At 38.8% G+C, this 14,511-nt stretch overlaps 1 protein-coding gene across 3 annotated transcripts; it reads right to left on the bottom strand.

The window, feature by feature from the left end:
* Positions 1–129: 129 nt before the first annotated feature.
* On the bottom strand, positions 130–6,081 carry LOC122842867. 3 transcript variants are annotated; one of them, XM_044137111.1, is made up of 6 exons: positions 5,886–6,081; positions 2,952–3,392; positions 2,489–2,578; positions 898–951; positions 458–496; positions 130–221 (listed from the first exon to the last, which is right to left on the bottom strand). In XM_044137111.1, exons 2-6 carry the CDS (start codon positions 3,325–3,327, stop codon positions 178–180), a joined length of 603 nt encoding a protein of 200 aa, XP_043993046.1. In that variant the 5' UTR covers positions 3,328–3,392; positions 5,886–6,081; the 3' UTR covers positions 130–177. The 3 variants fall into 3 exon arrangements, with proteins under 3 accessions (XP_043993046.1, XP_043993048.1, XP_043993049.1); XM_044137113.1 differs by having other exon boundaries at positions 2,489–2,559; positions 2,993–3,392; XM_044137114.1 differs by lacking the exons at positions 898–951; positions 2,489–2,578.
* Between the last annotated feature and the right edge of the window lie 8,430 nt (positions 6,082–14,511).

The raw sequence follows: 14,511 nt of genomic DNA, 5'->3' as shown, positions 1-14,511 counted from the left end.
TCCAAAATGATTTCTATGTTTCTTAATAATTGAAGGAAGAATCATAATTGGCAATACAGCAGTCTAACTTTCTCCTGTAATATCTGACCAGCAGTTTTTCATGTGTTCACAGGTATTTGGATAATTTATCTTTAGCAAAGTGCTCCAAGTCTTTGAAGTGGGAAAGTCTCCATGCCGTCACCAAAAGCTTTTAGCTCTCTCCTCAGATTCAAGATGGGATTCTGGGTGGAAAACAAAATAATAGTATAATATTATTAATAATATCAAACACTTATATTATGTTGAGTCCGAAAAACATGTTGGCTAAATATTACTTGGAATATTACTTTAACGCTAAATCTGTCCGGGGTATAAATATGGTATCGTATGACAGAAACCTAGTAAGGACCATAGATAAACATTCTATGTGCACAGTACTTAGAAACTAGAATTGCAAAAAAATAAAAAATGGTTTTACCCTGCAGGTTCTCCTGGGGAACTCTGGAGTTTGACAAGTCTGGAAAGTGAACACAACTCTGTCATTTTAAACAGAAAGTTATCTATTTAAATACACACTATATTTAGTACATGAGCAAAATTTTCAAGCAAAACTCTGAAAAGCCATTTAGTATAGAAATTTGTTCCTGGTCCATGACAGTAAAAATGTATGTAAGAATGCAAAGCAAACATTTAAAAATACAAGCTTTTATCCTGGTGTTGCTTGCTTTGTCTCATCAAAACTAAGTAAAGGAAATGTTTCCATAAACTACAAGTAGACTATCCAATTAAACAGAGCGTCCCATTACAGCTTAAAACTCTAGACAGCTCCAGGTTACTATGTTCCTTCACCCCGTCGTGTCTACATTGCACTGTTACCATTTTATCCTTGTACTTATCATTCCTTACCAATGTACTTACCCTTTGGTATGTTTTTTGTTGTTCTTTTTTTTTGGGAGCGGGGTTGATGTGCATCTTATGAAATCACAGAAATAAACATTGGTTAAAAAAAAGAATCTCTATGTCCAGGCAAAAAGGTCCTGTAAAGTCCTATTAAAATGCAAGTATTTATTACTACTTCCTTGGGAAATGAATTATTATTATTTTGTGTTTTTTGGAACGTTTACCAAAACATTTTTGCATGCGTTAATCGTGACGAGAATGTTAGCACATGTTCTTAAAGTGTTCCCTAAACTGTAGCTTTCTGGACTTTATACACTCACTGGCCACTTTATTAGGTACGCCTTGCTAGGACAGGGCTGGACCCCCTTTTGCCTTCAGAACTGCCATAATAATCGTGGCACAGAATCAGCAAAGTACTGGAAATATTCCTCAGAGAGTCAGGTCCATATTGACATGATAGCATCGCGCAGCTGCTGCAGATTTGTGACTGTCGGGATTGTCTGTTAGAAGACTCAGAATAACTGTGTCATCTGAAAATGTTATTATATTCTGATTGGGTTGACAACTAACACATTCATCTGTGTACAAAATGAACAGGTAAGGCAGACTAATGCTGCGTTGGGGGGCCCCTGTGCTACTTAACTTGGGATCAGAGTTGTACTTTACTTGCAGAGATCTTTTTGTTAAAAAAAAAATAAAATAGTAATACCACTTAATTAAAAAAGGGTTAACGTTCCAACTGAACTAATTTTCTGAGGAGGATGTTTGTCTGAATAGAATTAAACGATGAACTAAAATCTACAAAAAGAAATCTGGCGTATGCTGTAGAGTTCTCCAGATGCTTTAGTGAAAAGTATTGAGCTGTGTCTCCTATCATATGCAAATTGGAAGGCAGCCAGAGAGCCACAGTTAATTCTCAAGTCTTTGAGGGTCAAGTCCAAATCTAGTCTGAACTCTTTTCCCCCCCGCAATTTAGAGTCAATTGGCAGTCCTTCAGCACACCTGATTTCAATTGATGGCTGATACAAAATCAAGATAACCAAAGTTCATCTTCGGAGTTTTTCAGCATTCTTTCATACAGGTATCGACCTACAAAAGTGGTTTCTACTCGGAGAAAATAAACTGAATTTTAACTTCTGGTTTGTGAGTACTCTTACTACAAATACAAATACAAAAAAAAATGTCCACAAGGTATTAAACACCTGGCCAAAAGCCTACCGGAAGACAGATTCTAACGAACAATTTGTTCTAAAAATGCACGATATAAATGCATATAAATAATAAATAAGTATCGCAGCTGCCGTTGTACAAAAGTATACATTACATACTTATAGTATTTGCTTTTTCTCTGTTTATTTTTTATGCTACTTGAACGAAATAATTTTCCTGCGAGGATCAATAAAATCAACTTGAATCTTGAAATCCTCTGACAGCAAGGACTCTTTTACGAGGGTGACCTAATCAAGACGTCGACAGCACATACCTCAAGAACACAAACCATAAAATTATACAGAAAAGCGTCTCAAAAAGTCTCAATGCTTTACCATACCTAGTGTAGCAACAGCTTTTCGGCATCTAAGAAACAAGGACGAAGAACAAATGGTCTTACTTTCTTCCAATGACGCACATCTCTCCCCATCTGAACGACGTTGTGTTGTATCGACGTACTCAGGTGGCCACCTAGTGGCGACAATACAAACTACATGCAAACATATTAAATGAAGGAACGCTAAACCAGCGGGCTCAAAAGAAGTAAATTAAGTCTTTTCTTCAACTTTATTAGGTTATTTGGTGTTTTAATGTGTCTCATCTGTTCTCTGTCTTCTTAAAATGCGGGGGGGAAAAACAAACACTGAATGACGTCACAGACTGTAAAAACAGAATGAAATCTACATAAAGGTACAGGTAAGTTGTACCTTTATGTACATAAATTTATGTACCTTTATGTACATAAATTGCACATAAAGGTACAATTTATGTACCTTATGTCAGGTATGTCAGGTACCTTATGTACCCACACACAGGCACATAGTTCATCAACAAAAACGTGATTCTAACTAATTTTCATTTACCTATTAAATGGAAAATGCAGCAGACAAACATCATGTCAAACCTCATAGATTGCATTCCACAGATAGTTTTTCTTAAGTGGGTGTTGTCATTTGGTGGCTGCTGGCTGCCTCTGCCCACTGGAGTGTTGCTGGTTCTTGGTCTCCAGAGCTGGGTGTTCAGAGGGGTGATGGCTCTCTCAGGTCCTGGACCTCCTGGCTCTGCTGGGACTCTCCTGGGGGGTGGCGTGCCCTTGGATTTCAGGGTCCATGGCTGGATCTGCTCTGGGCCGAGCCTGTGGAAGCTTCTGCACTGTGGCTGCTGCGTGGTTCTCCCAGAGCTTTCCACTACTCTTCTCTGAGGGTGCAATTCTCCCTGTGGTGGTCCGCCGATCTCCATGTCTGATCTGTGGCTCCTCACACCCGAATTTGAAAGTCATATGCAGAAACCTTCCTCCATGTAGTCTGGTAAAAAAAAAAAAAAAAAAACATTATTTGCTTTGTCCAGAGGGTTTGTTGAGAAACAATAGCTTCCTGGAGGCGTGGACTGTGTTGAGATTTTAAATTTGACTTAATTGCTAACGTTTGCCCATGATGTATGTAAAGTGCCAGTTTGACGCTAATAGTCAGAGCTGTAAACAACCATCCTCCAGTGCGAAGAGAGAAGTGCTGAACTGAACGAGGCGGCTGTTGATGTTAACTTAATATTTGGAAGCGTGACCAACATGGACTGAACGGCTTTTTCCACTTCCTCCCCTGCCATTGCTAAAGCTACAAGCAGACTGCAATTCTAAAACAGTGCAGAAAATGGTCGTCATCTTTCACAACTTTCTGCCTTCTGTTCGCTGATTGGGCTGGTAAAAAAACCCCCAAAACAAATCTACCAGAGACGGTCCAAATTAAAGGGAGAATGCCCAGACTGTTTTGATAGTGACAATTATTTTTTGAGCAGAATTGCACAGGAAGGCAACGACCAGGCCACCTATATAAGCCCTTTGTACTGAGTTTCATTCATTTTAGTGACTGCATTTATGCATAACTGTGATGGAGACCAAGGCATCACTGCTAAAAAAAAAATATTGATATGATGTTGCGCTGAATTCATTTACAGACTAAATGTTTCCTGTTTCAGCTCTTTTTATCAGTTGCATTGTGACATTTAGTTGAACATTCCTTCAGGCAGCGGGACGGCTGTCCTTCATGTACAGGGAGAATGTGGGAGAAAATATCAGTTTGTTTCTGATAACATTTGTTGGTCCAATAGAAATGATCAGGAATTACCTATTCCTGGTGTGTCTCCTCAGCAGGGTGGAGCAGCAAAGGGAGACAAATGCTTCATGTGCTGCTGAAACGTTTGTGGAGTGGACCATGTCGATTAGGACAGGTAGTGCTTTGAGGACTTATACTAAGTAAAATGTATTCTTTGATTAGTTGAGTTGTAATGCTTTGCATGCATGTAAATATTTATTAGTACCATTAATTATTTTTGTGTTAGCTTTGTGTAAATAATGTTTATGTCTTGTTTTGCTTTGATAACCCCTTTTTCCTTGGTATGGATGGTCAAATTGCTCAAGGTATAAATTCCAGCTTCTTTGTCTCACTGTGTGTTGGTGTTGGTCCAAATGTGACCTGCAGTGCCGAATAAACCCACCTCAACTGGATTTTGTTTTTATGCCTCTTTTTCCAACAATGGGCCTCCGACCATCAAAGTGACACTAAACCCTGTTCTTTAAAAAATGGGTTTGCTACACAAAGTTGATTCCTACACATTAGCTGAAAGTGACATCTGTCCCTGAATTGGAACTCTATTGTCAAAGGCCTCTGCTCAGATGAACATGAGTTTTTTGTTTGGAAGCCAAGGTCTTAGAATTTGGAGAAAAGGTTGAAAGGGACAGGATTTTAATCATTGATGATTAGAGGTGCCATGTCATCTAACGGTGTTGGTCCACCGGGTTTTCTGAAGTCCTCAGTCAGTGCGGGCATGTAGCACAAACGCTGAGAGCGCTTCGTGTGTCATTCTGCTGAGAAGCTTTATGGAGAAGCTGATTTCATTTTCCAACTGGAGTTGCCACTGACCCAGACTGACCAATAGATGCTTCAATGACCATGGTGTTACTGAGCTTGATTGACCTGAACTCCATAGAGAATCTACGATCTGAAGGCAGCTATCAAAACAACCTACTATCATTACACAGGCTGATCACTGACAGCCTGTGGTTCTGTGGACAGACGACATGCCTGTTTGAAAAGTGCCTGTTGATCATATGTAATATTCTAATTTTGCTGTTCACTTTGAGATATGAAAGACAAAAACTATTAAATTTTTTTGAAATTCTAACTTTTGATGCATACCTCTATGCAGTCACTGTTTAAGTTAGAGATTTACATAGCACATGGTTTTGGTCTTTGGACTAGAGAGCCCCAAGAACACATCAACGTTCACATAGAAAGTATGATACACACAAAGTCACAAAGATATATATAAAAAAATCAGGTGCTAAAAAATAGCAAAATGTCATTGTTGGAGTTTCATTTACATTTGAAATAATTGTCAGCAACAAGCTGCATTTGTTGGTACTGTTAGCAAAAACATTGCAAAAATGTTTCTTCCTACCCCATTTTGAGCATGATATGTTAACTGAAACAAAAAATCTGTATTTTCTCTTCTTTCTTATGCACTTCTTGTTACTGTGCACTATTTTATTTTTATATTTGTATCATGTTCGAATAAATTTCAAATTTCATTTCTCCAATGGTGCATTTAAAGTTTGAGGAAAGAAAAAAAACCCTACTCTGTAAAGTTCTGAACAGCACACAAACTACAATCTAATTATTTCAATTTCAATCAAAATAGCTGTCACATTGTTGCAATACATCTTGAAACTGCACAGCTTGCTGACCATGTCCTGTCGGTTGTAAGCAGACCTTCACATAAAGAGCCACTTGACGTTAACAAACCTGTTCTTTTTCCTGATTTACAAAGTTACTGTTACGGCCCTGGATCTTGTGAGCTGGGCTGCAGGTGTTTCTGGTGTCTGCATATGGCTGGATCTGTGGCTGATCTGTTCCTTTGAGAACCCGGCCGTCTTCCACCTTCTGGGTCGCCTTCGGTGTCCGCTCTGCCTCCTGACGCGCGCGCTGCTCTGCCGCCCGGCCTCAGCTCCCCTCCTCACGCACATTTGAGTTCGTCTTTGTTATGTGTTGTCATACAACACATCCAAGCATTTTTTGGGTTCCGCCTCTGGCGCTGACATTCACAAGCCATTGTAGTTTTTGTTAATAAATATTCATTTTCTGCACCTTAACCACTGCATGGTCTCCCGATTTTGTTTCGATCTTGAGCCAGTTGTAAATCTGTCACTGTTATGTAGTTTCTAAAACATCAGATTCAATATGCGCACATACAAATCAATAGCAAATTGCATTGTGGGAAGTCTGCTTTTGATATAGTGTTCATTGGAGCAGAAAATGACTGAGGTCAAAATCCTCATATGTATAATTTCAGTCTTCCGGTCCGTCCGTGTGTGTGCGTGTAAGAGTGCATGTTTTGAAAGCACTTATTAATCTCTCCATGGCCTTTCACTGTCTTATAAATCCCTGATTGTGTGTCATTGTTTGGGCTTCATTTGTTTGAACACACACCCTGTAATCATGCTCGCAAATATATAGATTTTTTTAAAAATGAGCTGCCATTTTCATCATGGCACTAACAAAGTGCATTTGAAATCATTCTGACTTCCCCTAAGCTTAGCCATCAGAGCTCACACAATACCAATCAGAAGAAAAACTGTCAGCTTCAAAGCCTGAAGCTTGACTACATTAATAATATAATAAAACAGCAAATTGAATGTGTGGGCGAAGGGGTGTGGAGAACGAGTGTCTTGAAATCCTCCAAAGACATCCGTCTTTGTTCCTGACTCTTGCTTCTTTTTCATGATGACTCATTGAAAGAGAAGGCTAATGACAAAATAGCAGGCTAATTCCTGTAATTATCCATGTTTGTCAGTGGAAATTTGCGAATGACAGTGCTTCTTTCTCCGATCTTTAAGCTGGTAGCTTCGGAGGTGGCATTGTTACCAACAAAGCCTTCACAGACAGGTCATGAATTAGGGATGCATAAATGTGGTTGGCAACAGAAAAATGGCTCCCCTGAGGAATGCTTATACAACAAACGTGACCCCCGGCAGTAAGACGGAATATTTATTTATTTTGTGTTTGTGTGTGTGTGTGTGTGTGTGTGTGTTTGTGTGCGCGCGCTAAGAATAATTCAGTATGAGTTGAGAAGGCTCCAAAAGTACTAAGAAGACCAACATAAAGCATGGTGGTTGGGGAGACATGCACTCTAGATGCTGTACGTTTGTCACCGGAAAACATATTTGTAGGGACTTTGACAGCTTAGTGAGGTGTTAAAAAAAGCCACCCAATTTTAATTTAGTATTCTTGTAATAAAACATTTTTAAAACTACAAAAGAGCTTCACCTTTATAGATAAACGAATTCAGCGGTAGTTTGAAAAGTTTCAGACAAAGCAACATCAGAAAGAGGGAGAAGGTCGTTTTCGGCAGCTATTATAAACACATGCAGGCTTTAGAGGAAGGTGCTTTTGATATAGTGATATTTGACCGTTTTAAAAGACATTCACTGCAGTGTCAAATTTGAATGATCTGAATATTAGTTTCAGAGTTAGTTGCATTGTGTTTAGCCAACTGTGTTCATGGTAAATCCCAGACTTTCACAGTCACAGAGAAAAGTGGCTTTGTTCGTTTAAGGAAGTGGGACTGATCGTAACAAAGCAGATGGCTTCATTTGTAAGATCCATATGAAAGTATGTAAATAATGCAAACATTTTTGAAGGCCCATGCTTAAATTCAGAGAGCTTGCACAGTTTTGATGATGAGGTAATAATCTCAATGTGGGGGGGAAATACTGGAAATCTTTAATCTAAGCTGTTAACCAACCCAGATGTGCACAGATAGCAAGAGTCTCTTTGGATATCCTTTGGTAAATAAGGATACATTTAACACAAAGTTGCTCTGAAGGTTGCATTGAAGTGCCAACTTTACATTAAAGTGTCATTATTTACCAAATTGCACTTCATGACAACAGTCATAGACATTTATGAAGACTCCTTCATCTTCATGACAGATGTTATGTCAGTCTTATGCACACCCTGTCAAATAAAGTGTTAATCTTTGTTGTGTAGCAAGAATCCTAATTTCTCACCAGAAAGGATGCAGTAGTGGCAGGATGTCAACGCGGTAGACGCTTTGTGCAGGTCAGTAATACGAAAGATTTAGACCTCTAATCTCAATAATGCCGATTCCAGGAAGAGAAAACCCTTCCACTGCTAAAACAAATATCTTACAAATTCAGCACACGTCTATGAACAATTTCACATTGTTGGGACATATTTTCAACATAAAATCATTTACTACGCTAGTAGTAAGAAAGACTATAAAATGATGAAAGAAAATTATTTAACTTTCTAGATTTCTTATGTTTGTCATTCATAAAGCAAGGACCCCCACGGCTTTCTTTTTTCATTATTACCATCATTACTTTCTTTTACAAAGTCTAATCTATGTGCCTTATCATGCAAAAATAATCCCTGCAATTAGAAAGTCCAAAACCGACCGTGTGGATTGGTGGAAAAAGGAGTATAATCTGACGCGAGTTCTGCAGTGGTCAGTGGTCTTAAGCTCCAGAATTTAAGAGCTTATAGAGACATTCAATTCAACAAACAATCCCAATGAATATACATTGACAATGTTTTTTTTAAATTATTTTTAGCAAGAGAAGCTTTAAACCGGCACAAAGTGTGTCAAGCACCCTGTTAGGATTCCATCATTTTATTGGTTCATTATGGAGCTGTGAACATTACTGCCATTAACTAGAAGAGAGTGCATATGTGGGAGGGCAGTACATCTGACAACTGAAGGGCCACTTTGAGAGTTTGGGTCCCTCCAGATCGCTGAAATAAATGTTCCCCCCTAACAGCCATTTGAGAAAAATAAGCCACATCTTTGTAGCTCTCTCGCCCTGTCTCTTCCGTCCCCTGATCACGACACACACACACACACAAACACACCCAATCCAAGCTAAAAAAACAACTTTGACCTGGAAAGGGTTGAGTGGCTCTCTACTTCCATTTCTGTAAGAATAATACACTTACTGCCTAAATGTATTCTGGTTACAGAATAAGTGCTTGTGTAGTTTCATATATTAACTGGGTGAATCACTCTACAGAGTGTTTGTAGGGGACCATCATTCTGTTTAAAAATCCTGCTTCATGGTATTTTTTTCAGCTTCACAGAAACTGTTTTTCTGTATTGTGTTAGGTTTAGTATGACACAAAAAAATTGCCCTAATTTTGTCTTTTTCGGTATTTCTTACATTTCAGATTTCAGCCAAAGCTTCGCTGAATGTTTAGTTTGGCATTTCGCATTCCTAATATCAAACAATGGCAAACTGTTACTGTAAACCATGCAACAGAGAGCGCTAAAGTAAGGATTCACGTGTCATCAAATCGGAACAGAATATTTCCCTCATAGTTGTCGTTTTGTCTTTTTTTTTTAATGCCAACAAAATTTTCATTACATGAACATAATGACAAATATGAACCATGAATCCTTGACCTGCTTCTTTGCCTGCACGAAAGGAAACTTTTATATCTTGAAGCTTCAGGCTCAATAAACCTGACACCTCAGTGGTGGTGAAAAATAAGGTCTGAGCTTGTGAGTCATAGACTTAAGAAGCACTTTGTAATTTTTGATTCTCAATATTTTGTTAAGCACACACACACACACATGCAATTATAGTAACTTTCCCTGTTGAGCACCGTCATTACAGTAAACTAGCATTTCTCGATTACTTTATAGTTTATGTTTTAATGATTTGCTATTTTTTGTGTTCCCCTTCCCCCTTTACACTTACTATTTATTTTAAAATACACCTCACCATGTTTTTCCACCACCACGTTCATTTTTCTCCATTTCCGGTCCTCCTGTTATCTCCTTCCTGTTCACAGTCCAGTCCTGCCAAAATCCTTCCTGAGATCTCCAGCACACCTGATTGAAAGGTTTGCTTTACCTGCTCTGCAGGCCATCAAGCGCTACAAAAGCCAGTTAACTACACATTCATTTAAACGAGGTGTGAGACACCAGGGCAATGTGTGAAACACCCTGGACTCCATAGACTTAACTTACCGTCACAAGTAAGTAAAAATATTAACTGTCTTCCATGCAGTTGGATGGATCACATTTGATCCTTTTGACTTATTTCTGCATTGTCCACCAAATTTACTTTTTAATTTTTTTTATTTTTTATTTTTACTGCTGTTACGGGTGAAGAATAAATGACACACAAAGACATAACGTGTTTACATCCCAGCTGTCTGGTTCTCCTGATGTCGTTGGTCTTCATGTTCTGTGTAATAATCCCATTTAGCACATCCAGGAAAATGTTCCTTAATTGCTCCTTAATGTAGTGGGAATGTCTTATACTGCTTAACTAAAAGTAATAAGTAAGACAAATTAGTAAACGTGATTAACACATTAATGGAATAGTTGTTACATTGAGGTACACTTTCTATTTGTCTTAAAGGTTTTTTTTTTACCATATTGATAAAATGTGTGTAGGATTTAGGGGTTGAACCAATTAGTCGACTAGTCGACTCTAGGACGTCTCGCGAGTTTTTACATTTCATGTCGACTAGTCGCAGTCATGTGATTGCCGGTGGTGACAGCCTGTGCTGATCTGACAGCACAGTATACGTCACAAGACACAAGAAAAATAAGTTAATACATTAGTTTAAATGATATGTAAATGGATGCATATTTGTGGTTTTACAGTGTTTTTAAAAGGAGATGGAGTTGCAGCTGCAGTCAACTACAAAACACGAGCCATCTAAAACTCGCCCCCTTCCCGCTAAGGATGTCACTTAGCGGCTCACGAGTGTCTTTGTCACGACGATCTAACTAATACATTATGATGTTATGTTGCTGATTAAATAAAGATCTGTGGTAATGCCATCTAAAAGATGTGCGTTTCCTTTTGAATGTTGGTTTCCCAGCAACTTATTATTTATCATAAACTATCCCGATGTTTTGTTGTTTCACTTGTTGCTGTTCTGTGTAAATGCCGTATTTTTCCGTGAAAACGGGTAATAAAGTCTGTACGTTACTCCAAAGCTTTGCGTCTTGCGTTGCTATGACGTCACAACCACTAGTCAACTCGACATCGACTCGACTTTTATCATGTTGACGTTGACTAGAAAATATCTTGAATCGTTCAATCTGCTGAGTCAGCAGAGCTTCCTGCCGCGCATCGGGCGGAGGAGAAGCAGGTGGTTTCGTTGAATTCAGCTGTAACCAAACGGGATCCGTTCATAACAAGTTTGGCTTGTGACGTTCCAAAAGCACCATGTAGTCAGTGTGATAATTTGACTCCTATAGTAACTATCCAGAGATCATCAGCATCAGCCGGTGTTTAGAAAAAAAAAAGTCAGACCCGACTTTGTGCAACAAACTTTTCCCGCTGCTCACGAAGAATGATCTGTTTATTGCTCTTTAATTCTCCATAATAGACTTAGTTAAACATATTTTAGGATGAACTTTTCTTGAGTTTAAAGTTGTACAAAGTATAAATGAGTTGTCAAAGTAAACTGAAGTGCAAAAAAGAAATCCCACTTTTCCCATTTTCTTTGAGGGGTCACTCTATTTTGTATGTATCTATAAAATATTTCAGGTTGCGTTCCTCTTTATGTCCACATGATGGCAGTGTTGCCTTAAATAGAATCAAGCAACGCTCCACTCTTTAATCTTTCGATAACAGTTTTTAATAAGGTGTTGCACAAACAGCAGCATTTTTAAACGAGAGCTGAAGTCACTACTCTGTGGTTCATCTAGTGAACTTGGACATCTGTTCATTTCCAAACGCTGATGGCTTAAGACGAATGAAATTCATATAATAAAAGATTTCTTGACCTTTGCTCTTTACAAGGTTCTAAGATTCCTTCAAAACGGTCACTACATTAAACATTAAATTATGTATAAAGATATTACTGGTAAACTCCAAAAAAATCTGCGTATTTTATCCATTAAACAAAGGGCAATAGTAAAATGTTTTAGCTGGAACAATGAACACCCTGCTCCTTACAGCCGGTTCTACTGCTTGGCTGAAGTTACATCGGTGAGATTGTTTATAATAATCACTCTGACTCCGGTCACTTTCTATTTCTCACTTTCAGCAGAATAAAATGTTTCGACGAGCTTTGTGCATGTACCGCCTGCCTCCGATCTCAGTGGGACCAAAATCTGGACTTTGACTAGGTCCATGGATTTATACTTCTTCGTTCCAAAAAATAAAAAAAGCTTTACTTGGCGGGTCCATTTCTGGTTTAGCCTAATTTTAGTTCAGATGGTCTTACATTTTCTTGAAGCAGCCTCAGACGTTAATTGACGATGTTCTCTATTATGCTAAGGTAACAAGCTCGTCCTAAAGCGAAGCATGACACTTCCGGTTCTACGCATTCCGGTGGTGATATTCTTTGCCTGGCGTTGTGGCGGCGTCAAAACCTGTCAGATCTGCCCACAGATTCTCTGGAGTTCAGGGCTTCAATGTTTCATCTTTCCATCTTCATGGTTTCGTCTTTTTGCCACCCCACGTGCTTCACAGCTGGGATGGTTTTAGGCTCATGCCCCGGGTTCAATTTGCACGTTTTGTGTAAAGAGACATTAGTTTATGAACACAGAACCCCTCTCCTTCCTGAGCCACATGTTGGTTGGATATTCCATGCTTGCGTATAATAGTTTTAAGCAGATGAACACGAAGCTGTAACCATCAGTAAGTTGTTTCTAAGGATAAACCAACCTTATACAGGTTTCAATACATCCACAGGTGTGACTCCAATTAGACTATCAGAAGTTGCCAAAGCTATGACATCATCATCTGAGCTTCCCTGGTTGCTTAAAGAGCTAGTAATCAATCTGTATGCAAGCCTCTGATTTTGAAGACATTAATAAATAAATGTATGACATGTTCTCTTTCTCATCATTGTGGCATTTTGCAAACAGATGTAATTTGGGTCATCCTACCTGACCTAAAATAAGAAAAGTTTGGTCCACTTTAATGTTAGACAGTGAGAAACATCAGTGCACAGTATGTAAACCTATGGAACACCTGCTGTTGAACAAAATATCATAAATCCTGAAGCGGTATTCTGTTGGATCCCCTTTAGCTCTGATTTGAAGGTTTGCTGCGACGTTATTTCAACGAGCTTCAACACAATCGGCGTAAAAAATACAAATCAGCTGAACAGAAACCCAAGCACAACATTTTGAAATACATATTTGTTTTATTGGTGACAGGCTGGTGATGGGGCATTAATGCAAAATGTAATTGACACCGCGAAACTGCGTTTGAACAAATGAGTGAGTCAAGACAAGACATATAAGAAAAATAGCGAAGACCTTTGTGCATTTGCAAATAGCACTAAAAGTTTCTGTAGGCTATGAAGCTCGTCGGTGTGGCTGAGTGATCCCGCTCACTCCTTCTGTTTACGATCTTTTCATTACAGAAATGTTTCTAGATGTTGATAAGCAGATAACCTGAGGCGTGAGATATAAGCTTGCTAGGCTGCTCCCTCATAAATACGTCCACTGAACCACCGGACTTCAAGACTGGCCGAACCAAGGACGCCCTTCACTAAACCAGAGAAGATCTGTCACAGATTAGGGTTAAAGCTGCTACACTGCAGTAACTTGTGCATCACATAATGATGCAAAAATATACAGCAAATATTCATTTAACAACACAATACAAACATGGCTTCATTTGGCTCTTCAAAAGTAAGGCTATACTCTGTGGGCATAGAGACAAGTGGGAGGGCTAACCTTGAGCAGACAGCAAATTGGTGAATCTGTAAAGCTAATTAGCTTCCTGTTTAGCCATGCCGAGTGAGGCTCATGCAAATCATGCAGTACAGAAAGAGTGGCAAAGAGAGAGGAGGCTCCCGAAGTTTGTTCAACTTGTACACTAAACCTAGAAGCTTTACTTTACCTCTGACAGATTACATTTAAAGTGATCGATTGGTTTTTGCCAATGGTTCTTCTGACTCCGGGTAAAAGGAAGGTTTCGGCGTTTCCACGTCACAGACTTGACTTGAGTCAAGAATTTACAAGAGTTAAGAAAAGTTTTTTTTGACACACACACACAAACACGTGTGGATCAAAGCAAATCAGCCCCACAAATGAAGAAGTGGGGGTAAAAGATTGGAGTAGCACATGGCTAATTATTAAATGTACAGCGAATGTTAAAATGACCTTGTGAAAACTATTTTCTTGTTTGTGAAAACCTCAAGACATCACGTGTGAAAAAAAAATAATAGTAGTATTCATTGCTCAGGTACAATGTTGAACTCTTCCTACACATAAACCTCTGACTCTTCTTTCTATTTGTTTTAACTTTCAGTTCTTTTCATATGTGTTCAAAAAATAAAGGTCAGGTGACTGACTGGGCCATCCTAGTGATTTTCTTTCTCTGAAACCACTAAACTGTTTCCTGGGTTGTGTGTTTGTTCTGGTGTC

Source organism: Gambusia affinis, linkage group LG13, assembly GCF_019740435.1.
Source record: "Gambusia affinis linkage group LG13, SWU_Gaff_1.0, whole genome shotgun sequence".
NCBI classification, from domain to species: Eukaryota; Metazoa; Chordata; class Actinopteri; order Cyprinodontiformes; family Poeciliidae; genus Gambusia; species Gambusia affinis.
Note: the sequence above shows the minus strand (reverse complement) of the source record. Positions and strands in the feature narration are given on the sequence as shown.

Coding starts and splice junctions, on each gene's coding strand:
- LOC122842867 (XM_044137111.1), bottom strand. CDS start 3,327: ATGGAGATCGGCGGACCACCACAGGGAGAATTGCACCCTCAGAGAAGA. Junction 952..2,488: donor ATGTGCGTCATTGGAAGAAA/GTAAGACCATTT, acceptor TGATTTCATAAG/ATGCACATCAACCCCGCTCC. Junction 222..457: donor TCCCCAGGAGAACCTGCAGG/GTAAAACCATTT, acceptor TTTTCCACCCAG/AATCCCATCTTGAATCTGAG.